This window comes from Ranitomeya variabilis, chromosome 3 (genome assembly GCF_051348905.1).
Source record: "Ranitomeya variabilis isolate aRanVar5 chromosome 3, aRanVar5.hap1, whole genome shotgun sequence".
Taxonomy (NCBI): Eukaryota; Metazoa; Chordata; class Amphibia; order Anura; family Dendrobatidae; genus Ranitomeya; species Ranitomeya variabilis.
The window spans coordinates 199,205,324-199,231,810 of record NC_135234.1 but is presented as its reverse complement, the minus strand read 5'-3'; the positions used below and the strand labels follow the sequence as shown (position 1 = coordinate 199,231,810).

At 43.8% G+C, this 26,487-nt stretch overlaps 1 protein-coding gene across 1 annotated transcript in view; it reads right to left on the bottom strand.

Moving 5' to 3' along the window:
• Positions 1 to 519: 519 nt before the first annotated feature.
• Positions 520 to 26,487, bottom strand: part of LOC143818061 (uncharacterized) — a 202,035-nt gene continuing 176,067 nt past the window's right edge. Inside the window, exon 2 of the mRNA XM_077299491.1 lies at positions 520 to 837. Within this exon, the coding sequence (XP_077155606.1) occupies positions 614 to 837 (224 nt within the window). The 3' untranslated portion in view covers positions 520 to 613. The remainder of the gene's footprint in view (positions 838 to 26,487) is intronic.

The window sequence follows — 26,487 nt, the reverse complement described above, 5'->3', positions numbered from 1 at the left end:
TGGACTCCTTGACTATCCCTTCTCATGGATTGTCCATGAGAAGTGTCTCAGCGTCACAGAATGTTTCTCCTTGAGGAGAGTGCGATGCCGGTGTAAGGAGACTTATAGGTCATGCAATGATCCTCTGGCAATTTAAATATTCAAATAGCCTTTTAAGAAGGAAGAGGATTTGATCTCTAGTGCTACTTTTTGGATGTAGCAATCCTAAAAGTTTATGTTGACTCTTTAATGAGACTATTTACATGTTTAAATTCACAGAGGAGAATTGCATTGCCAATGTAGTTTCTGCTTTGGCTTCTTATCCTGAGTCATATGATAAGGCTTGTTAAAGGGTCAATACTGACTTTTAGGATTGCTGCATCAAATCTTCCTTCTGAAGAAATTCTTTGCATTTTGTTTTGAGGATTAAACAGCCATTCTGACATCAATTTTCAAAGTAACTGTAACGAACGGAAGCGGAGGCACAGGTGGTGAAGTTCACATTCGTTTTTATTAATAAATCTGTGGAACATCGGGACCACGGTCTGGGGGGCTCCGAAGGGGGCGTGACTACGTGAGTCCCCTCGAGTGGGGTCAGAATGGAATGCCTGGAGTACAGGGGTGCCACCTCCAGTTAGATCCCGGACACGTGGTAGCTGCCCCAGCGGGACAGATGGACAAGCAGGGTTAGCAGATGTCGTGGAGCTGACCAGTAGGTTCCGGGTGTACGAGTAGGAGCTGGCACCGGTGGTACTGGCGTTATCCAGAGGTACAGATGGCTGAATGGCGGGATGTGACGGAACTGCCGTAGACAGAACGGTCGTCGTCCAGAGTAACTGGTGGCAGGCGGCTGACAGTCTGCGGAGACAAACAGTGTAAGCGGAGCTCAGGCAAAAGACATCAGAAGCTAAAGCACACAAGCTGAGACCGGAAGCTAGCAACAGAGAATACGTGTTGCTCCGGCACCCTCCCTAAGGCGGAGGGGCTAAAAATAGTAGTCACTAGCATGCGATTGGTCAGAAGTACTTTTTGAAAAATGCGCGCTGTCTCTTCAAGAGACCGGGAGTGCGCGCGCGACCTAAGCACTCTAACTGAGGACCTGCTGGCTGCGCGTCAGGAAGCAGGGGAAAGAGGAAGCAGGATGGCGTGGGGCCGGCGCAGAGTGGGAGTCCCACCGGGGACCCCGCAAAGGTACGGGACCGGGTGTAACAGTAACAATAGTGAAGTTTGAAAATCTGTGGACCCTTCAGAATTTTATACATTTCTGCATAAATTTGACCTAAAATTTGATAGAGGCAAATAAATTAAAATAGTCAACAATATTATACTTTGTAATTTTTGAATTGAGAAAAATTATCTGATATTACATGTGTGTTAATGTCAAAAGTATGTGAAGCTCTAGGATTAGCAGAAAATTTGACGGTGAAATTAAAGTCTGGTGTTTCAACCAATGGGATAACAATTGGGTATGAGCATGAGATTTGGTTTATTCATAGAAAGAGATCTCTAAACGTCTAATCTTCACAAAATGTGTGTAATGCTGTTGGGTGTGGATCCACTGTGTCATAGGCCGGGTATACCCTTGAGAGGCATGACTAAGTGTCTATCGAGTCTTCACTAGGGCCTCTGATAGTGAGGATGGGCTGGGCCTCTGGTAGATACCAGGTACCACTCCAGCGCAGTCCATGGAACTGCAGCAGCTGACCAGAGGGTCAGAGAAACAGGTACAAGATACAGGAGGTGAAATAGAAGTGTAGTCAGACAATCCGAAGTTGGAGCAGGTAGTACGGGTTCAGTTTTCAAAGACGGAGTCAGGAATAGGGATGTCAAACAACATGAGTAAACAGTCCAGGATAATAGGAGACAATACAAAAATGTGAATGAACCAGGTACTAGGAACCAAGGTATCACTTTCTGTACCCCCTCAGGAAGCAGACATGTGAGAGGGCACTTGAAGATGCTGGGAGTACACCAAGAACAATGTAGATGCTGCAGAAGACTCCCTAACATGGTTATGGTAGGAAAACACGGCCCAGGGGAGTAGGGAGTAGTTGCACCCAGTCATTCTGAAGGGCAAAGATAAAATGTCGAACGTAGTTCTCAAGAATCTGATTAACTAGTTTTACTTACCCATTGGTTTGTGGATGGTACGCAGAGGAAAAGTCCAACTGGACATTCAGCAGCTTGCACAGAGCTCTCCAAAACTTCAAAGTGAACTGGACTCAATGATAAGAGACTATGTGTAGAGAAAGATTGACTGACACCAGCACTGACTTTATTGGGTAAGACAGGTTTTGCCTTTTTCTGTCACTTTATACCGACCCCCTTTTTTTGACCAATATATTGACATGTGGTGATTTATTGGGTACAGCTACAGTATATGTAATATATGTTGCCATACTGTGTTTTTCCGTTACCTCAAATTGACTGCATATGTTGGAATACATAGTGATTTACCAGGTAGAGGTGGTTCCCATCTGCACTGTGCACTTTAAGGATATATTTTATACTGTTTGATGGCTCTCACCTGCCCTGGTCAATCACTGGCCTTTCCTGTCTCCCCGGTGCTACTCTGAGTTTTCAGTCCGCCACACATGTACTATTAGTGTTCCCTGTTTGTCAAGTGTTTTACTTCTGTATTATATTTATTCCAAATAAAGAGTTGTCATGATTTTGTACCAAATGTTTTTGGGTGAATCTATACTCCGTGGTTTGTTGTAGGAAATGATGTGTAGAGAAAGATTGCAGAGATGGAACAGATGCTCTAAGAAATTGGTGGCGAGCTTAGGAGCGGAGGGAATGAAATAAACCATCTTAGAGAAACAATCCACCTCAACCCAAATAGTACCATATGCCTCAGAGAGAGGCAGATCCATGATGAAATCCATAAGAATATATTGCCAGTGTGTGGACGGAACCGGCAGAGGCTGGAGTAGACCAGGAGGCTTGTCCCTGGAAAACTTGTTTCTTGCACACTGTGAACAGGCAGTTATGAAGTCCAAGACATCCTTGACCAGTGAGGGCCATGAGAAGCAGTGAGCAGTCAGCTCAGTGGACTTTCATATCTAAATATGACCAGTCAACCTGTATTCATGTTCCCATAACAGAACACTCCTCCTTCTAGCAGTAGGGACAAAGGTTTTGCCCAGAGGAATGTCTTCAAAAAGGGCAGGAGCTGCTGCAATAATCTAGGCTAGGTCAATGATATGCTGAGGCCCCTCCACAAAATTGCCGGAGGGCGTCTGCTTTGACATTCTTCTCTGCAGGACAGAAGTGTAATTCAAAGTTAAAAGTATAGTTTCTCCTTGCGGAGATTGACATGCTAAGCATGCCGAGATGAGGAGACTTAACGCCGCAATGCTCCTCTGGAAAATATGCTAATTTTGCAAATTGTCTCTTCAGGGAGAACGAGAACTAGAATTCTAGTGGCACCTATTGGAAGGTAGTTAAGTTAAAACAAGCAATGAAGAGTGCCTATCTGGCTTGATGAGGATTCAACTGCTGGGTGGACTACATAAAGGTCAGATTTTTACAGTCCTTGTACATTATTACCAGAGAGCTAGTGCCCTCCAGTAGATGTCGCATTCCTCCAAACCTATCTTGATAGCCATAAGCTCACAATCTCCAATGGTATAATTTTGGTCAGCTGGCAAAAACAGTTTGAAGAAAAAACAGTAAGAGACAAACTTCCCCGAAGAAGTTCTTTATAGGAGCATTGCCCTAGCACCAAAAAAAGAGGCATCTATCTCCAAGAGACCCAGCACCAGAGCACTCGCAAAGGCCTCTTTCATACGCTGGAAGGCTGATGTGGCTGAGTCAGGCCAGACTGTGTCATTAGCCCCTTTTTGGTTAAGGCAGAGATAGATGCCATAGGGGATGAGAAGTGAGGAATAAATTGCCTGTAGAAGTTGGTGAAATTCATGAAGTACTGGTTGGCACGCAGACCTTGAAGACAAGGCCAGGAGGCAATGGCAGAAACCTTCTCTGGATATATCTCAAGACCCTAGTTAGCCAACCTAGTTAGCCAACAATGTAGCCAACGTAGGGCAAGGAAGTTTTTTCAAATACACATTTGGACAAGTTGGCAAACAAATTATTTTCCCAGAGATGCAGCAGAACTTGACGGATGTGTCTCTTGTCGGTAGTTAGATCAGGGTAGAAAATCCAGTCTGCATGACACTGGACGGGAAGAAAAGAAAGGTTCGAAGGCACAGAAGGCGGACTCTTTGGGGTAATTTTTGCTAAGCAGTTGGAAGCACAATACGATTCCCAATTAAGTACCTGACCGGAGGACCAGTCAATAACCAGCACATGTAGACATAGCGATGAAAGGCCGAGGAAAACAGAATTCACAGATCTGGGTGGCACGTAAAAGAAAATCTTCTCAGTACGCAGGACTCCAATCCGCAGCATGACTGTCGGCATGATGAATTGAATAGATTCTGTCAGAAGTCATCTGTCAATGGAGGCAATAGTCAGAGGGTGATCCAGCTGTTGAGTGGGGAGTTGAAGTCATCAGACCATATACAGATGAATTAAGCCAGAATCCAAATGGGCAGCAGTGGAGAGAGACCTTTCCTGCCAGGTCAAGGTAACTTCTATCAGTAGGTTCGGAGAGCAAATACTCTCACCTAGGGTCGTCTCTCTGGCCAACTCTAGGGTGGAGCAGTGCAATACACATGGTGGGTTGGGCAACGTTTAGAAGGTGTGCGAGTGGCAAAATGTAACAGAACTCCCTATTACACCCCCTCTTTTTTTGGCCAGAGTGACAGAAAAATCTTTCAAGGACGGTAGGGGCGCACATGTTCTCCCCAGGCTCCCAAGCTCTCTTCTGGACCAAAGCCCTTCCAATTGATTAAATAGAATGTCTTCCCTCAAACACTCTTTAGAGATGGTTGGACCCCTAGATGTTTGGGTTTGGCGGGTTCGGCCGAACAGCTAAAAAAAGTTCAGATACCAGAACAGTACCCGAACCTGAACCCGGGTCCCTGGTGGAGCCAATCATCCAGTGTTTGCTTTGCTGTCAGGTACATGACAGTGCAGCAAACACTGCTTCTGATCAGCAGGTAAAATCAGCATGTGCCCGCAGCTGTGATCGAAGATAAAAAGTTTTCTTCTGGTCACTGGCGTTGGCTGATGGGACTACTGCTCCTGCAGCGCCCCAGGGTCCAGGTCGTTGCAGTAATGTCATTCTCCTCTAGGGGCGAGTGATGTTACGTTTGAAGGCAATAAAGGAGATCTCACTTCCAGGTAACACCAACACACAACACGCTTCATACTCCAGTCCACCAGGGGGAGCTATGCTCCTATTTATTAGGGCACTCTTCACAATTAGGTAAAACTGGTGGTCTGGATAGAAAGTTAGGCAGAAGGCAGAAAGAAGCTGACTGAGCTTGGCTCAGGAGTTGCTAGCTGAGCTTCGCTCAGCTAGTGGGTCCCTGACAGGGGTGGGATCCTGTCAGAGGCCTAGAGAGAAGGCCACGGAGCTGTGCCTGCCCGATGTGCGGCTGCCCCTAAGAAAGAGACATGAACAGAGAACTGTATTGTAAAGCATGAGGAGAAGTCATAGCAAAAGGAGAGGAAACCAGAAGGAGTTCTGCCCTGAACAGGCTGCCTCCTTCTGAGGCGCATGATCCCGGTAGCCGGAACACCGAGGGAGCAACAGTCCTTTATGCCTTGCTCCAGAGACTGGCAGGACAGCTAATTTCAAGTTACTGATCCACCCTATACCCAGGAGGCACGGTGGCAACTTGTGGAGGGTGGGGCATGCTAGGGTTCCTGTAAAAAGCCTCAGGCCACCAGTCATACGGGTTTGCCCTATCCATCTGGGGGACAGAGAGAGACACAACATCTAGAACATCTACTCAGTTGTGAGGACCTTATGAGAAGCTCAGCAGTAAGGTACTACAACACCCAGGCGCTAGAGGAAGGCTACTGATTTCCACCTGGATAAGGGGACTCTGGATTTGCCTTCAGACCGGCCGGACTCTGCCTGCCCTGTGATCTGGTGCTCTGGACTGTGGATGCTGAAGCCTTCAGTAAAAAGGTAAAGAGACTGCAACCTTGTGTCCTCTTTCTTCACTGCGCCTCTCACCATCCACCATCTACACACTGGGAAGACCTGGGGACATACTTCACCTGTGGGAAGGTATACCATCTAGCTGCCATAACATCACCCCAGCGGACCCCTAAGCAGCGTTGGTCACCCTGACCGAATACCACAGGTGGCGTCACGAACACTATCCCTTTAAAGACCTTTCCCCCTTTTACACGAACGTCCCTAGGGCCATATACTGGGTCAGCCACCATGACATCCCCCCTTGAGGAACGAAGGACCCGGTACCAAGTACCCCACTGCCCTACAGGGGGGCGATCCACTCCCATCAGCCTGTGCCTGCTGCCGCTACTAACAGCGAGCGCAGGCTGTGGCTGATGGGAGTATTCATCAGCCGGCATTGGCACCTACGCTGTAAATAAATAATTTTTTTAAAAAATGTTCCCCTGTATTTTTGATAACTAGCCAGGCAAAACTCAAAGCTTGGTGCTGCAACCCTCAGCTGTCAGCTTCGGCATGGCTGGTTATAAAGACTAGAGGGGTTCCTACTCTAGTTTATTTAATTATTTAAATAAATAATTTAAAAAATAGCATGGGGTCCCCCTCATTTTTGACAATGATGGCTGTTAGGGTGCTATTATTTTGGCTGGGGTAGCCAATATGCATGGCCCCCTACCAGCCTGAGAATACAAACTCCCAGCTGTCTGCTCTAGCTTGGTTGGTTGTCAAAAATGTGGGGAACCCCACACTTTTTTCAAATTATTTAAATAAATCATTAAAAACATTGGAGTGTGGACACCTCTATTCTTGATAACCAACCTTGCTGAAGCTGACAGCTGAGGGTTATAGCCCGCAGCTGTGAGTTTTGCCTTGCTGGTTCTCAAAAATACAGGAGAACCCACCTCAGGTTTTTTTATTATTTATTTACTCTCATCAGCCACCACCTGCTCTTGCTGTTATTAGCGGCAGCAGGTGTAGGCTGATGGGAGTAGTAGTCCCATTAGCCAACACCAGTGACTGGAGGTAAACTTTTCACCTGGGATCACACTGCAGGCTCACGCTGCCATTTTACAGCATGGGAACCGCGGCTGTCTGACCGACGGTAATGATTTTACCATCGATTACAAGCAGTGTTTGCCGGGCTGTCATGCATTTTTGAGGACATCAGAAAGCTAGTTGTTGATAGTCATCAGGCTAGAAAAGGTTACAAAACTATCTTTAAAGATTTTAGACTTCACCAGTCATTTGTGTACAAATGGAGGGAATTCAAGATCATTAGGTATTAGAAAGTATGAAATAGGGGGGGATTAAAAGGACGGAAAAAAGTGGGGGGGAGGGGGGTAAGAGAAGCGAACTGCGGTGAGAAGTATGGGGAGAGTTAAATGTTAAATCTCTCCTGGTTCTGTTAACTGCCTCTCTGTTCTACCCTACTCCACTAATTTGTCTCCAAGAGTGTTAGGAATTCAGATGATTCGCAAAACATAATCCAATCCTGTTATAACGATGGATAACCTCTCCATCCTGCATAGGAAATCCATTTCAACTATCCAATCCCCGATATTGGGGGCTGTCCTAGAACGCCACTTCCTAGGAATGATAGTATGAGTGGCCGTTATGCAATGTTTTAGGAGTCCTACCTTGATGCTCCTGAAGGAACCTGCGGCCATTGACAGTAGGCCCAGCTGTGGGTTACTTTGAATGACATCACCAGAAACTTTTAAGTAAATTTTAAACACCTTATTCCAAAGTCTTTTAATTGGTGGACAATCCCACCAGATGTGGAGCATGGTACCATCAGATGCATCGATTCTCCAGCAGAGGTCAGATACCATAGACAGCTATTAAGTCTCCTCTTAGCCTTCTTTTTTGCAAGCTAAACCTTCCCAGATCCTTTAACCGTTTTTCGTAGGACATACTTTGTAGTCCACTCACCATCCTACTAGCTTTTTTCTGTACTTGCTCCAGTTTTTCAATGCCTTTTTTAAAATATGGTGCCCAGAACTGTACACAATATTACAGATTAGGCCTGACCAAGGAAGAGTTATTGGGGGTTAATTACTTCATGTGATCTAGACTCTAGGATTATCTTAATACATCCTAGAACTAGGTTTGCCTTTTTGCTGCTGCATCACTGTTGACTCATGTGCAGTCTGTCATCTATTAGTATACCCAAGTTTTTTTCAATTGTGCTGTTGCTTAGTTCTATTCCTCCCATTCTGTAGATGTATTTTTTGTATTTCTTGGTCTGACGGATATCTGTTAGTGATGAGCGAGTATACTTGTTGCTCGGGTTTTTATCGAGCACGCTCGGGTGACCTCCGAGTATTTGTTATTGCTTGGAGATATAGTTTTCATCGCCTCAGTTGCATGATTTACGGCTTCCAGATAAGCTGAATACATGTGGGAATTCCCTAACAAACAGGCATTCCTCACATTTATTCAGCGTATCTGGAAGCTGTAAATCATGCAACTGAGGCGATGAAAACTATATCTCCGAGCAATAACAAATACTCGGAGGTCACCTGAGCGTGCTCGGGAAAACCCGAGCAATGAGTACACTCTCTCATCACTAATATCTGTGTATAAGCTGAATCTCAGGGGAGCAAGGATCATGCAGCAAGAGAATGGTCCAAAGCACACAAGTCATTCTACAAAAGAACGCTAAGGAAGAATATAGTTAATGTTTTGGAATGGACAAATCAAAGTCCTCATATTAATCCTACGTAAGTGTCATGGAAAGCCCTGAAGTGAGCAGTTCATAGATAAAATCCCATCAACATAACAGACTTGAAGCTGTTTTGAAGGGAGTAATAGGCAAGAATTACTCCAAGTCTATGTGCAGGACTAAACAACAATTGTCAGAAAGGTTTTGACATCAAGGGCATCATACCAGATACTGAAAGCAAAGATTCACATACTTTTGCTCCTCACAAGCATGTAACATTGGATCACTTTCCTAATTTAAAAAAATGGGAAAGTCTAATATTTAGGATGCACTTGTTTGATTTGGTTCTCTTTAACTACATTTAGGACTTGTGTAAAAATCTGATGTAGTTTTAGATCAAATTTATATAAAAATAAGGAAAATACTGAAGAGCTCATAAACCTTCGAGGTTTAGGTTCAGGTTCATTGGGTTTAAGATACCTATCAGGTATGTACTTTGTATCGTGAAATCTGTTTACAGATCTTTATATATCCTGTTTTTATTTTCACCAGTGTTCCTGACAGCTTTCATTTTACTAAACACAAAACAGTGGTGAACACAGACAGAAAAGCCCTCTGTGCAAAACAGTGTATGAGCTCTTTGCAGTTCAATAGTTTTGTCTATGACAGAAACTACTTGCTGCTTAGGAGGTGGGAATGGGCCCCATTACCTCTTGGGCTCCTGTGTCACAGGTTGCACCATTGATATGTCGGCCCGTGAGACAAAATACCTCAGTTCTTGTATCGCTAATTAGCCATTTTGCCCATACATATTAGTTTGAATGCCTTTATGTTGGATTCTTATACCTCTTTTGTATGTTCATGGCATTGCTGGCTGAGAATGTATAGTTGTTTCTTAGCAAATGAGCAGATTTATTATTTGTATTGTATTTATTACACATTAATTCAGTTTCCCTCTGAACAAGGTATTTGATGTGATGTCAATTAAATAAAAATTCAAACTTTTACTCCATCTTTGTCCAAATTCTTAAAAGGGTTATCCAAAATAATGTTTTTTTACTTTGGGCCCAAGAACTAACAGGCAGATAGAGTCCCACTCCACTCTGTCAACAGGACATGACTGTCTATGCTGATTGACAGCCTAACTGCAGAAAGCTGGCTGTCAGTCAGCATGACACCGGCAGTCATGCCCTCTCGACAGAGTAGAACATGGGGAGGAAGAGCTGATCAGTTGACATGAAGCAGCAGAATCGTCGACAGGACTGGTGTTTGACTGCTCTTAAAGCGTGCTAGGTAGAACAGACAGGTAGTTAGCAACTACCTGCCTGTTAGTTTTTAGGCACATCATTTTTTTTTACTATCTCGGAAATCTCTCTTAAAATTTCTTCCTGGTTTGTTGAATCCACTCATATTTACTTGAAACCCTTGCGGACGGACAGAATTTTTTAATGGCCTTTCTCACACAAGATAACGCTGATTGTATCGTCAGGACTTGTCTACCTTGGGAAAGTACTAACTATGGAAAGCCTTGCACACAAAATTTTTCCGGTGGCGTTATCTTAAAAAAAACAGTTCAATTTTCCAACTTTTTGGATAATTCTTGTACTGTATACAAGTATATTCAGATGTCCTGTAATAATCCATTAGAATGGATACAGCAGCAATCCTTTGGCAAAAAGGTTGTACAGACACGTTTTTGTCCATTATCAAAAATCTGATTTTAGCTAGATGATTGAAGTCTATGGAAAATGTAAATTAGCCATTCAGTTTTCTTTCATCTGAAAAGGATCCATTTTTTGCTTACTGGATCTGTTTCAAATGGCAGACGACGGACAGCTATTGAACTAAAAAGTTTTCTATGGACTTCAGTCTTTAAAAAGTAGATCCAGCTGAAAGATGTTTTTTAAACATGAACAAAAAAGCTGTATTTGCACAACTTATTTGCCAATGGATTGCTGCTGGATCTGTTCTAATACATTACTGGACATGTGAACAAAGCTAGTCCAACTTTCCTATCATTAATATTTTATTTCCCAGAATAAATGTGCAATGTTCTGAATACAACACATCAAATGTGTTCAAAGGGACTTTTAATTTGAGGCACAAGAGAAATGAGACCATCTTAACAAAAGCCCAAGACCCGTGGGTGTGTTTTCTCTTGATGGTAGCATTTCCTGAGATTTCTTCAAGGGTCAAAGGGCTAAAAGGATTTTTGGTTTTTGAACAGTTAAAGGAAATCATTTTAGAGGCAGCTGGTTTACATCTAAAGAACTGTCCCATCTCTGCGTTATCCTAACTCGCTTTGTTTACTCCATCTTGGTAATTAGCTCTTATCATGTCTCATTAATGAAACATAAGCATGTACTCGTTAATAAGAACTTTTGGCAAATACACATTAAACAATGGTACAGTACAGTTGCCTACCAGGTATAAAATTGCAAGGCTGGAAAAATCTCAAGATCCCTAGTAGCCAATGCACCAAGAAATGAGATGCTCTTTGGGGTTCTTTATACCACTACTAACCCTGTGACTTAGGTGTAAAAAATTAAATCTTGTAACCCTTGAAATGGTCATACCCAGATAGTTAACTATCCATATAGGCTAAAGCTGGCCATAGATATTATGGTACTGCTTACTTCAGTAGGAACATCAGCCAAAAACATGTCTCTAGTGCCTGTTCAATGTTTTAACCTGCATGATCTTTTGTTCTTCCAAGAGATAAACAACATCAGTAGCTACCAATTCTCTGTCCATGTTTAATCATACCTTCATTTTAGCTTTTTTGATTGCATCATTTTTTATATTTAAGATATTTTCAGCACAGGAATCAAATATATCACCCCCAATATATATACACATTATGTATACTGTATATATATATATATTGTAAGATGGCCGCCGGATGAGTCCTTGAGGGGAGATATGTGTCACCGCTGCTGTTAGCCGTGGTGATGTGAGCTCGAAAGCATTCTCCAGCACATATAGTGCTGAGAGAGTTATTAGGCCATTCCAGGGCTGGGTTTTACGAGTAGTCATAAGTAGTGTTGAGCATTCCGATACCGCAAGTATCGGGTATCGGCCGATACTTGCGGGTATCGGAATTCCGATACCGAGATCCGATACTTTTGTGGTATCGGGTATCGGTATCGAAACAACATTAATGTAAAAATGTGTAAAAGAGAGAATTAAAATAAAAAATATTGCTATACTCACCTCTCCGACGCAGCCTGCACCTTACCAAGGGAAGCGGCAGCGTTCTTTGTTTAAAATTCGTGCTTTTCTTTCCTTTACGTGAAGTCCCGGCTTGTGATTGGTTGCGTCGCAGTCACATGGGCGACGCAACCAATCACAAGCCGTGACGTCACGGGAGGCTGGACACGCGCGCATTTTAAAATGAGCGCTTGTCCAGCCTCCCGTGACGTCCCGGCTTGTGATTGGTTGCATCGCGGTCAACCAATCACAAGCCGGGAGGCTGGACACGCGCGCATTTTAAAATGAGCGCTTGTCCAGCCTCCCGTGACGTCCCGGCTTGTGATTGGTTGCATCGCGGTCAACCAATCACAAGCCGGGAGGCTGGACACGCGCGCATTTTAAAATGAGCGCTTGTCCAGCCTCCCGGCTTGTGATTGGTTGACCGCGATGCAACCAATCACAAGCCGGGACGTCACGGGAGGCTGGACAAGCGCTCATTTTAAAATGCGCGCGTGTCCAGCCTCCCGGCTTGTGATTGGTTGACCGCGATGCAACCAATCACAAGCCGGGACGTCACGGGAGGCTGGACAAGCGCTCATTTTAAAATGTGCGCGTGTCCAGCCTCCCGGCTTGTGATTGGTTGACCGCGATGCAACCAATCACAAGCCGGGACGTCACGGGAGGCTGGACAAGCGCTCATTTTAAAATGCGCGCGTGTCCAGCCTCCCGTGACGTCACGGCTTGTGATTGGTTGCGTCGCCCATGTGACTGCGACGCAACCAATCACAAAGCCGGGACGTAATTTTAAAATCCTTAAGGGCCTGAAATTACGTCACGGCTTGCTGTGATTGGTTGCGTCGCCCATGTGACTGCGACGCAACCAATCACAAAGCCGGGACGTAATTTTAAAATCCTTAAGGACCTGAAATTACATCACGGCTTGCTGTGATTGGTTGCGTCGCCCATGTGACTGCGACGCAACCAATCACAAAGCCGGGACTTCACGTAAGGAAAGAAAAGCGCGAATTTTAAGCAAACAACGCTGCCGGTTCCCTCGGAGAGGTGAGTATAGCAATATTTTTTATTTTAATTCTTTCTTTTACACATTAATATGGTTCCCAGGGCCTGAAGGAGAGTTTCCTCTCCTTCAGACCCTGGGAACCATCAGGAATACCGTCCGATACTTGAGTCCCATTGACTTGTATTGGTATCGGGTATCGGTATCGGATTGGATCCGATACTTTGCCGGTATCGGCCGATACTTTCCGATACCGATACTTTCAAGTATCGGACGGTATCGCTCAACACTAGTCATAAGAGATGGGTGGGAATGCAGCAGCAGCACAGGCAGCAGATGGAACTCCTAGCTGAGGTGATCCATAGCAAGGCAACCGTCCCAACCCCAAATCCAGGTGATGACTCTCATGTGAGGAAGATGGTAAAAAGAGCATTGCAAAAGATGACACCGGGTGATGACATCAAGGCATTCCTGATGGTGTTTGAAAGGGTGGCAGAGAGGAAGAAATTGGCTCCCAAGCAGTGGGCAGAGGTTTTGGTGCCATATTTAACAAGGGAACTGTAGAAGGCTTATTATGACTTGGCGTTGCGGGATGCAAAAAAGTATGCCAAGTTAAAGGCTGAGATCTTGGCATGCTTAGGAGTGACTCTGATTGTCAGGGCGCAACGGGTGCACCAGCCAACCTATCGCAGTGACAAACCACCCCGTTCCCAAATGTTTGACCTACTACACCTGGTTCAAAAATGGTTGCAACCTGAATCCTCCTTCTCAGCACAGATGGTGGAGAGTGTTGTCATGGACAGGTTAATACACTCCCTACCAAGGCCGGTGCAATCCTAGGTTGCTCAGGGAGATCCCCGTAATGCTGATGACCTAGTGAGCTTGGTGGAGAGTTACCAGGTGGTGGAGAGTTCCTTGGGGAAGCAAGGGGTCAGAGCATCCCAATACTAGGGTTCCCAAAGGGGGCTGACACCCAAAATAGGGGGGGATGTCCATGAACCCAGGAGGTATCTGAGTCAATGGCCCCATCCAATAGTGTAATTGGTTGGTGGTGTCATACCCCAGGTAACATAGTTGCCCGTTGCCCCATGACAACCGAGCCAATGGACCGCAGCTTAGGATGGCGCTGCTCATATTTTGCATATCCCGCCTGCAGTGCTGACCCTCAACCAGGCGAGGGACCTCAGGCATGCCCCGCGGTAGTAAACAAGGTACAAATGACTGGTCTGTTTGGGGTTTGGAGGTATAGCGTGTCACTTGGCACTGCACATGTGAAGCAGACACAGATAATATGTATTGATATGGGACGTTAATTTTGCTCTTGGCAATCAATCAGGATGTAGGTATGGTAGCTGGCAATGCGGTAACAATTTGGGGCTCCGTAATCGCTGTATGCATGGTTCCATTCCTAATGTACTGTAATTTGGATGTTGCACCTTTCATGCATCTTCACTTTAGATATATGCTGCTTGATCCGTTATTTTGTATTTAAAGGTCATATTTTCCTTTGAATGCATAGGTGATGGTCAATGATTCTATTTGAAATGGATGTTGCATCTTTCATGCATTTGCACTTTAGATAATATGTTGCTTCATCCTTTACTTTGTATTTTAAGGTGATATCCCCTTTTGACTTTGAATTTATAGGTGAGGATATGATGTAAATACAGTCTCTAAAATTATAGCCAGTACCCTACACCTTTTTAGGAGCACCAAAAGAATTTGTAATCCCATTTGTTTCTCCCTGGGTATTTACAGTATGTTGATACGCTTCAGCTGACCTCCTGTGATTATTTGTTTTTGGTTTGAGGCACTATTTTAATTATTTTGTGTGTATTTTATTGTGTCCAAATAAAGCTTGATTTTTTTTTATATAATATAAAGGCAGTTCTTGATTTAATATAGTGTAATGACTATATGATCAGTATGTTCTCATATTTTGTGGAGTGTTGCCCACCCCCTGTGTAGGAGAATGGGCTTGGGTAGTATGTCTATAAATAATGCAATTGATCAGATGGTCTCCTAATACTCTTGTATCCCTAATAACCCAGTGGTTAATACAGGCTAACTTTGCATTTTTAACTGTCCTATTAATTCAATAAAAGTTATGTTTTAGCATAGCCTTTAGTTAGGGATTAGTTGCCTTTGGCAAATTATAATGGGGGAATCTTTGGAACCACCCAACTCAGGGATTTAACTTTAAAAAGGGGAATTTGATAATGTGATGGTACTTAATGGTGTTGCTCAAGAGCCAGGGCTGACATACGATACCCATATTTTGCCATGAATGGGGAGTTGATATTTTGGATCACCAAGGTGAGAAGGGAGGTAATTGAGCAGTTACTGGTGCTAGGGCCGTACATATGCAGAGTGTTCGACATGGCCCGCAAACATGTGTTAGGTGGTCATATGGGTGTAGAAAAAACCCAGGATCGGATCCTCCAGAGGTTCTACTGGCCCAGTTGTTACCTTGATATTGTAAATTTCTGTAGGTCCTGTCCCACCTGCCAGCTGACTTTCCCAGTGGCCCACTTTCATAGCCCCTTAGTGCTGTTGCTCATTATTGAGGTGTCATTTGATTACATAGCCATGGATCTAGTGGGACGCCTGATCAAGTCTGCCAGAGGACATCAGCATATCTTGGTGGTACTGGACTCTGCTACGTGACACCCGGAGGCCATTCCACTACGTAACTCCTCTGCTAAGTGAATCGCCCAAGAGTTGGTCCATGTCTTCTCTTGAACAGGATTGCCTAAAAAGATCCTGACAGACCAAGGGACCCTGTTTATGTCAAAGGTGATGAAAGAGTTGTGCAAAACCCTGCAAATCACACAACTCCAGAACTTAGTCTACCATCCATAGATGGATGGCTTGGTAGAAAGGTTCAATAAAGGCCATGTTGAAGAATGCCATAAATAAGGATTGTCTACTACCATACCTTCTATTCTCAATCAGAGAAGTCCCACAGGCTTCTGCTGGGTTCTCCCCTTTTAAACTCTTGTATGACTGACACCCCCATGGGCTCCTCGACGTAGCAAAAGAGACATGGGAGACAGAGTCTACACCCTACCGTAGTGTAATCGAGCATGTGGTCCAGATGCAAGAGAGGATTGCCAAGGTGATGCCTCTTCTGAGAGAACACCTCCTCAAATCACAAGAGGCACAGTCAAGGGTGTACAATAGGTTAGCGAGGATTAGACACTTCGACAATGGGGATCGAGTACTGGTGCTGGTACCTACAGTGGAGAACAAATTCCTGGTCAAGTGGCAGGGCCCCTATGAAATAGTTGAAGAGGTTGGAGATGTCAACTATAAAGTCCACCAACCAGGGAGGAAGTCCTGCCAGGTATACCACATCAACCTGATTAAGCCTTGTCAAGATAGGGAGCCCGTGGAAGCTCTGTGTTTGGTGGCAAAGCCTGAAGCGGACATGAATGAATTTAGGGTGGTAGAGACACTGTCATGTGCCCAAAAGCAACAGGGCTGAGAATTGCTACAGCGTAACAGGGACCTGTTCTTCGAGCTGCCAGGTTGTATGAAGGTCATAGAGCATGAGGTTCTGATGGAGCCACAAGTCCGTGTTAACTTGAACCCATATCAGATTCCCGAAGCCCGACAAGAGGTGATCTCAAAAGAGGTAAAGAGGATGCTGAGCCTGGGAGTCAGAGAGGAATCCAAGAGTGGCTGGTCCAGCCCAATAGTCTTAGTGCCAAAACCAGATGGAGAATGGCGGTTTTGCAATGACTATAGGAAGCTGAACGAGGTTTCTAAGTTTGATGCATACCGATGCCCTGTGTCGATGGATTAATTTAGAGACTAGGTCCGGCTCAGTACATTGCTATACTTTACCTCACAAAAGGGTATTGGCAAATCCCCATGTCCCAAGTCTCCAAAGAGAAGACTGCCTTTTCAACACCAGATGGATGCTTCCAATACACTAGGATGCCATTTGGGTTAAAAGGCGCTCCAGCCACATTCCAGAGAGCCATAGACCGGATCCTATCTCCCCAAAAGAAGTACGCAGTGGCCTACCTGGATGATATTGTGATCTTCAGCCATGATTTGTTGATGCCATCTGGGCAAGGTCCAGGTGATATTTGATGTTCTATGGAAGGCACAGATAAATAAAGTTGAAGCGATTCGGAGTTAGCCACAACCCCTCTCAAAGAAGCAGGTCAGGGCATTCCTGAGCATTGTGTGCTATAACTGCCGGTTTATCCCAAGCTTCGCCATGGTAGCTGCCTCTCTGACAGACCTTCTTAAAGTGACAAAGTCGGCTATGTTTAAGTGGTCAACAGAAGTTGAGACGGCCTTCCAGGAACTGAAACTGGCCCTGTGTAAACAGCCGATGTTGGTAGCACCCGATTTCTCAAAGGAGTTTGCGGTCCAGATGGACGCATCGGATGTCGGGCTGAGCACTGTCTTATTTCAAGAGGTGAACCGGGATAGAGCACCCCATAATGTATCTTAGCCAGAAGTTGTCATCCTGCGAGAAAAATTATATTTGGCCATCAAGTGGATGTTGGACACTAAGGTACTACCTCTTATGCAGGAAATTTAGACTAGTGCCAGACCTTGCCCCACTGAACTGGATGAGAGAGAAGAAAGGGAACAATGCCTGAGTGACCAGGTGGTTCCCAGCACTTCAGGATTTTAACTTCCTTGTGGAGCATAAGCCAGGGAAACTGCATTGCAATGCTGATGCTCTGTCGAGAGTTCACCGTTTGTTGGCAGAAGGTGCCACACCCCCTGCTTTGGGCAGAGGGGGGTATGTAAGATGGCCACCGGACAAGTCCTTGAGGGGAGATATGTGTCATCGCAGCTATTAGATGTGAGCTCGTAAGCATGCTCCAACACATATAGTGCCGAGAGTGTTATCCGGCCGGGTTTTACAAGCAGTCATAAGAGATGGGTGGGAATGACTGCTCATATATCCCAACCCCAGGGGCATGGACTGGCAGATAAAATGGAGGCTGAGTCTCTCATTCAATGTCTGGAGATGTATGGATCTTCTGTGTGTTGGTAAGTGATAAGGCCTAAAGAAGCTGACACTATCCTGAGCAAGTGGACCCGCTGTATGTTGTATGGACTTTTTACTTTATGTTTTCACTTTATGCTGAAAAAGGCAGTTCTTTTGTTTTGCTATCCTGAGCGGTTTATGAAGTTTAAATAAACTTGCCTGGACATTGCAGCAATAGCGCTTCCTGTGCCTACCTCAACCGTAGCCGAGTGAGTTCAAACCTCTACAATATATATGTATATATTTAGGTTTTTGGTATTTTTTTGTTTTTCAACATGAACATTTAAGGTGCCAACCAGATGTAGCCCAAAAACCAAATAATATAAAAAAAAAAATAAGAAAGAAAGCAGGTGGCACTCACAAATGGGAAACTATCCAGTGAAACTTTTAATAAGCCACAAGTGCAACATGCAACGTTTCAGCTCTACAGAGCCTTTATCAAGCTTGAGAAAGGCTCTACAGAGCTGAAAACATTGTCTGTTGCACATATGGCTTATTGCAAGTTTCACTTTGATAATGATGCGTGCAGGCTTTGCAGCGTTGAGAATCTCTCCCCCATGTGCATTGGCGTACTTTTTAGGAGGAGCCATGTTGGCGTTGATATTTGCTTTTTAAAGGTGTTTTCCCACGAACGAAAGTTCATTTCAAAAATTGTCTGAGTCTGACCATGTACAGAACATACCACAGCTCCTGGGCAGGGGAGGAAGCAAAAGTCAATACTGACATTACAGCAGGAGATCGCAGATGATACATTTTGTGAGGTAAAATATTGTTTAAAAACAGTTAGCGAAATATTTTACCTGACAAAAGAAATCCTCTGTGATCCCCTGCTGTAATGTCAGTATTGTCTTTTGCTTCCTCCCCTGCCCAGGAGATGTGGTATGCTCCGTACACGGTCAGACACAGACAATTTTTAAATAGACCAGAGAAAAACGGAGCATAAGTCCCATGTAGTAAACAAGATAAAAATACACGTTTTTATTTATAGAAAAAAATATTTTACAACAATTATTCAAAGAATGCAATAATACAGCGAGGAAACATAACGGGAACACCAGAAAAAGTCCTCACAGCAGTGACTACCCATGGCAACCATCTCATCGGTAAAGTGCTATTAGTGCATACTAAATGATGACAGATGACAGAACCGTTGAAGCAAAAAGTATACTGCCAGTCAGAATGTGTCCAAACCACCGTGGGGACCCGTTTTGCTCAATCAGCATATACTTGACTAGCATTGGTTCAAAAAGTTCTTACCCATCAATATGGTGCCAGGGCGGTGATCCCCCTGGCACCATAATGATGGGTAAGAACTTTTTGAACCAATGCTAGTCAAGTATATGCTGATTGAGCAAAACGGGTCCCCACGGTGGTTTGGACACATTCTGACTGGCAGTATACTTTTTGCTTCAACGGTTCTGTCATCATTTAGTATGCACTAATAGCACTTTACTGATGAGATGGTTGCCATGGGTAGTCACTGCTGTGAGGACTTTTTCTGGTGTTCCCGTTATGTTTCCTCGCTGTATTATTGCATTCTTTGAATAATTGTTGTAAAATATATTTTTCTATAAATAAAAACGTGTATTTTTATCTTGTTTACTACATGGGACTTATGCTCCGTTTTTCTCTGGTCTATTTAATGTGTTTTGGGAGTGTCCTTAATTGGCTATACGAACTCTGTATGTGGCCAATTCTCTAACTACATACGACGAGTATGTGTGAGAGATTTAAAGTATTTTTGTCCATTGTGGGATGTCTTTATTACAGACAATTTTTAAAATGAACTTTCATTCGTGGGAAAACCCCTTTAATGTAACCAGCTTCCTCTGCCTGTAGACACGTCGCGCATCTGCCGCCGGGATTAGCTGAATGATTCACTGCGCCTACGCGGAATTCACGCAGGTGCAGTAAATCAGACAGCCGCCATCTTTGTGCAGACAGATAGTGGCTGTCACATTAAAACTGGGCATGCGCTCCTCCTGTACAAAGATGGCGGCGGTCAGTGAATCATTCGGCTGATACCGGCGGTGTCGTTTTCACGACGCTGTTCTGCTGGTGGTACCACGCAAGAGGCTGCATACAGTGTGTGTGTGTGTGTGTGTGTGTGTGTGTTGCGATGGTGTTCCACTGGTGTTCCACTGGTGGTACTGCGCAAGAGGCTGGTACCACCAGCAGTTTCCATATTAAGCCACCCATCACTTGGGTGTCCCAATATGGATGTCGGTGAACTTCCGCCGCTTGGAATTCTGGGATCCGAACTGAACAGGATGTGAAGACATTACAAGGTAAATATATATTAAGATTGTAACAAATATCCTCACTTGGGTGCGGGATGAGGTATCAGAGGAACCGTTTCTATTTAACACCTTTACCCAAGAGGGTTATAACTCTGGAACGCTTCAACGGATCCCGGTGATTCTGAGAATGTTTTTTCGTGACATATTGTACTTCATGATAGTGGTAAAATTTCTTTGGTATGACTCGCGTTTATTTGTGAAAAAAATGGAAATTTGTCAAAAATTTGGAAAATTTCACAATATTCAAACTTTGAATCTTCATACCCTTAAATCACAGAGATATAGTATATCACAAAATAAGTAATAAATTACATTTCCTACATGTCTACTTTACATCAGCAGAATTTTTGAATCAAATTTTTTTTTGTTAGGAAGTTTTAAGAGTTAAAAGAAAAACAGGGATTTTTCATTTTTGAAAAAAAATTTACAAAACCATTTTTTTTTTTTTTAGGGACCACATCACATTTGAAGTAACTTTTACAGGTCTATATGAAAGAAGATACCCAAAAGTGACACCATTCTAAAAACTGCACCCCTCAAGGTGCTCAAAACCACATTCAAGAAGTTTATTAACCCTTCAGGTGCTTCACAGGAATTTTTTGAAAAAAAAAATGAACATTTAACTTTTTTCGCAAAAAATTGACTTTAGATCCAATTTTAGGGTAAAAGGAAAAAAGGGACCCCAAAATTAGTTGTGTAATTTCTCCTGAGCACGCCAATACCCCATATGAGCGAGAAAACCACTGTTTCGGTGCACGACAGAGCTCTGAAGGGAAGGAGCGCCATTTAACTTTCTGAATGCAAAATTTGCTGGAACAATTGTCGAACGCAATGTTGCATTTGGAGAGCCCCTGATTTGCCTAAACAGTGAAAATATCTCACAAATGACACCATTTTGGAAACTAGTCCCCTGGAACTGAACTAGATGTGTGGTGAGCACTTTGAACCCCCAAGTGCTTCACAGAAGTTTATAACGTAGACCCATAAAAATAAAAAATAATAAAAAAAAAAAAATCGAATTTTCCCCACAAATATGTTTTCAGCACAAAATATTGCATTTTCCTAAGGGTATCAGGAGAAATTGCACCATACAATTTGTTGTGCAATTTCTCCTGAGTACGCCGATATCCCACAAGTGGGAAGAGGCACCATATTGGAGTTCATCTTTTGCTGGAATGGTTTGAGGATGCCATGTCACATTGGCAGAGCCCCCGAGGTGCCAGAACAACAGAAATTCCCCGTATGTGAACTAATTTAACAAACTACACTCCCCAATGAATTCATCTAGGGATGCAGTGATCGAATTGAAACCACATGTGCCCCACAGAATCTTATACCACTGAGCGGTGAAGAAACAATAAATTACATTTTTACCACTAAAATGTTGCTTTAGCCCCAAGTTTTTAATTTTTCAAAGTGAATTGTTTTTACAACAAACTGAACTCCATTTTTTTCTGAGTGCGCCAATACCCTACATGTAATCGAGAAATATTTTTGAGACCCAGTGCAAAACTCAGAAGGCAAGGAGCGCCTGATTTTACTGTTATGGTTTTTATGTGCCATGACCCACTGGGAGAGCCTATAAGGTGCCAAAACAGCAGAGCTCCCCATAAGGGACCCCATTTTACAAACTACTCCTCTCAGTGAATTCATCTAGGTGTACAGTGATCATATTGATATCATGGGTGTGTCACAGAATTTTATACCATTGGGCAGTGAAGAAAAAAATTAACTACATTTTTACCATCAAAATTTTGTTTTAGGCTGGTTTCACACTTGCGTTTTGATCTGCAGCGTTTTAAAAAAAAACACATGTGAAAAAACGCATGTAAACGCGGCAAAACGCCGCGTTTTTTAGACGCATGCGTTTTTGCATGCAGAAAAAAAACGCTGCGTTTTGCGGCGTTTACATGCGTTTTTTCCTGCGTTTGCATTTTTTAAACGCATGCTGAGAAGTGTGTGACAGCTGCCAATCATCAAAATCAACTAGAAAACCCACTAAAAACAGAAATAGCTAGGGTTAGGATCCCTAGTAACCCTAGGGATCCTAACCCTAACCCTAACCCTAACCCTAGGTATCCTAACCCTAACCCTAACCCTAGGGATCCTAACCCTAACCCTAACCCTAACCCTAGGGATCCTAACCCTAACCCTAACCCTAACCCTAGGGATCCTAACCCTAACCCTAAGGGTTAGGATCGTAACCCTAACCCTAAGGGTTAGGGTTAGGATCCCTAGGGTTAGGGTTAGGGTTAGGATCCCTAGGGTTACTAGGGCTCCTAACCTTAGGGTTAGGGTTAGGATCCCTAGTAACCCTAGGGTTAGGGTTAGGGTTAGGGTTTTCTTGTTTTTTCTTGTGTTTAGGGTTATGGTTAGGGTTAGGGTTTTCTTGTCTTTTCTTGTGTTTAGGGTTAGGGTTAGGGTTTTCTTGTTTTTTCTTGTGTTTTTCTAAAAAAACGCATGCGTTTTTAATGCAAACAAACGCATGTGCTTAAAAACGCATGCGTTTACATAGACAGCAATGCATTTTTTTGCCGCGAATAAACGCATGCATTTTTTTGCGGCAAAAAAACGCCGCTAGAAATTACTACATGTTGCATTTCTGCAAATGAACGCACGCGTCAAAAAACGCATGCGTTGCCGAAAACGCATCAAAACGCACGCTAAAAAGCGCATGCGTTTTTAATGTTAAGTATAGAAAAAAAACGCATGCGTTTTTTAGCGCTAAAACGCTGCAGATCAAAACGCAAGTGTGAAACCAGCCTTAGCCCTAGATTTTACATTTTCACACAAGAAGTGGGTAAAAATGACACCAAATTGAACCACAATTTTTACTGAATGTGTGTCTGTACAGTACTACTTAGCCACATGGAGAGACTTGGGAGGAATGGTGCGCTATTTGTCTCCTGGAGCGCAAATTTTCCTAGAACAGTTTGTGGACTCCATATACAGAGCCACTAATTGCTAAAAGAGCAGAATCCCCTCTCAAGTGACCCCATTTGGGAATCTATATCCTTTGGGGAATTTATCTACAGGTGTTGTGACAATTTTGACTCCATGGGTATTTTCCAGAAACAAGCAGCAATGAATGTTCCCGAGTGAAAATTGCAAACTGCTGTTGTAGTGACCAGTATGCTGTAGTGACCAGTATGCTGTAATGACCAGTATGTTGCAGTCACCAGTACATTATGCCCAGTGCTTCTGGAGGCATGCACCCATAAGTTACACAGGCTAATATCTTCAGAAATGCCAAACGTGGACACAATATGTGGTTTAGGTATACTGTGGGGCTCAGAAGGGAGTGGGGCTTTTGGATTTGGGAGGGTGGAATTTCTTTTGGCAGGTGAGGAGTCATTTTGCATTTCCAGAGGATTTGTGCTACCAGTAATGTGGAAATCTCCTATATTTCCATTAACAGATGACAGACCTGAGCCAGGGGTTGCTTTTTTTTGTGGATTGAGTTGAAGCTTTTATTGGGACCATTTTACATAACGTTTGGGATCACATTTATCCGGCGCTCTACGCTGACCACGTACTTTGGTATTTCAATCTAAATCTCTGAGTATTGTGATTCAGATGAAACCCCTGAGAGATCCATTCACTATAATGAAGCAGCAGAGTTACTCTGGACTCTGTCTGGCCTCTGTTCAGCAGTGTCCTTTTCAGAAGTGCACAAAACTGTGGCCAACGGTACTTTTATGCAATCCTAAAAATATGAACACCGTCGGATCACAGGTCACACGGCGTCCAGTGCCTCCATTTGCCTCATTATAAGGAATCTTCCGCCAGAGGTTCCATCTGAATCATGTATTTCAGAGATTTACATGGAAATTCTGATGTAAGAGCTCAACGCAGAGCGCAGGATAACTGTGCGCCGAGCCTTACTGCGATCTTTGGGAGGAAGAATGAAGATCAACAGGATGTGAAGAATTGGTTTTATTTATTTTTTACGCCATTCCTCAGTGTAAGTGATTAGGCGACTTTATTCTTTTGGTCGGTGCGATTACAGCGATACCAGATTTATATCGAGTTTTTATGTTTGACTGCTGTCACAAACTAAAAGATGCTTTTTAGAGCAAAACACAGTTTTTGCATCACCACATTTTGAGAGCTATCATTTTCCCATATTTTAGCCCATGGAGTCCTGTGAGGTCTTGTTTTTTACGGGACGAGTTGTCGTTTTTATTGGCACCATTTTTTGATCACTTACTTTCTGATTTTTGTGAGGTAGAGCGAACAAAAATCAGCAATTCAGGAATTTCTTTTTGGGGGGTTGTCGTTCCGTGTGTGTTAAAATTAATAAGGCCGTTTTATCTTTCGGGTCAGTACGATTACAACGATACCTAATTTATATCTTTTTTATGTTTTGGCACTTTTATACAATAAAAACTATTTTATAAAAAAATTATTTTTGCATCACTTTATTGTGAGAGCTATAGCTTTTTTTTATTTTTCAGCTGATGAAGCTGTAAGGCAGCTTGTTTTTTGCAGGACAAAATTATGTTTTCATCGGTACTGTGTTTATTTATATCTGTCTTTTTTATCACATTTTATTCCACTTTTTGCTCAGCAGTATGATCATAAAGCATTATTTTTTGCCTTGTTTTTGATTTCTTTTTTTATGGTGTTCACTAGTTTTATAGGTAAGGTTGTTGCGGACACGGTGATACCAAATGCTGATACTTTTATTGTTTTTTTTTCATTCATCTTTTGATTTTTTTTTTTTTTTAGATTTTTACAATTATAGGAAAACTTTTTTTTTACTTTTTTCTAACTTTTTTACTTTAGCCCACAATGGAACTATCATTTTTTGCAGGCTGATCGCTTCTGCAGAGTGGAGATGAAGCAGCATCTCCATTCTGCAGAAACTGTCAACTGCCTGCACTGACAGAGAGACTTGCTGATCATACACTGCGCATGATCAGCAAGTTTCCTAGCTGGGTGACCCGGATGTTGTCATGATGACATCCGGTCACCATGGCAAAGATCTGGAAGCTGCGGGGCCTCCAATCCAAAGGCAGAGGGGCTGTCAGCCCCCTGCCTGCTCCTAGAATGCTGCAATTGTGTTCAATTGCAGCCTTTCGGGGGTTAAAGTGCCGGGAGCGGTCTGTATGCCTCCACACATAAACCATGTATGAGACAAACAGGCCCTATTTAAGGCCATGTCTCACACGTCCAGATAATTCCGGTACCGGAAAAATTGGTACCGGAGTTATCCGTGTCCGTGTGTCCGTGAGCTCACGTGGCACATCAGTGTGGCACACGTGCGGCAGCCGTGTGTCGCCCGTGTGCCGACTGAGGACCACACGGACCGTGCAGGAGACAGCACTACAGTAAGCGCTGTCTCCAGCGTGGTGCTGAAGCTGCCATTCATCCCTTCTCTCCAGCAGCGTTCGCTGGAGAGAAGGAATGAAAAATCAATGTTTTTTTATTTTTCTGTGGGTAAAATAAACTTCCCGGCAACCTCCCCCCTCCCACCCCCTGTGCGCCCGCCCGCTGGAAATAAAATACTCACCCAGCTCCCTTGTTGCTTCCTCTCAGTGCCGCAGCTTGTCCTGTATGAGCGGTCACATGATGCCGCTCATTACAGTGATGAATATGCGGCTCCACCCCTATGGGAGGTGGAGCCACATATTCATCACTGTAATGAGCGGCACCACGTGACCGCTCATACAGGACAAGCTGCGGCGCTGAGAGGAAGCATCGAGGGAGCTGGGTGAGTATTTTATTTCCAGCGGGCGGCGCACAGGGGGTGGGAGGGGGGAGGTTGCCGGGAAGTTTATTTTACCCACAAAAAAATTAAAAACATTGATTTTTCATTCCTTCTCTCCAGCGAATGCTGCTGGAGAGAAGAAATGAATGGCGGCTTCAGCACCACAAGCTGGGGGGACAGCGCTTACTGTAGCGCTGTCTCCTGCATGGCACACGGATGGCACACGGACAGCATCCATGTGCGGTACGTGTTTTACACAGACCCATTGACTTTAATGGGTCCGTGTGATCCATGCGCTCCCAGGAACACTGACATGTCTCCGTGTTTTTCAAATGGACACACGGTCCGTGAAAACACGCTGACATGTGCAGAGACACATTGATTTTAATGTGTCTACGTGAGTCAGTGTCTCCGGTACGTGAGAAAACTGTCACCACACGTACCGGAGCCACTGACATGTGAAACAGGCCTTACAATGTGATCCACTCCTAGGGGTAGAGATAGTGGAACAGTCATTCCGCCCAACTCTTCAGGTGCTCACAATA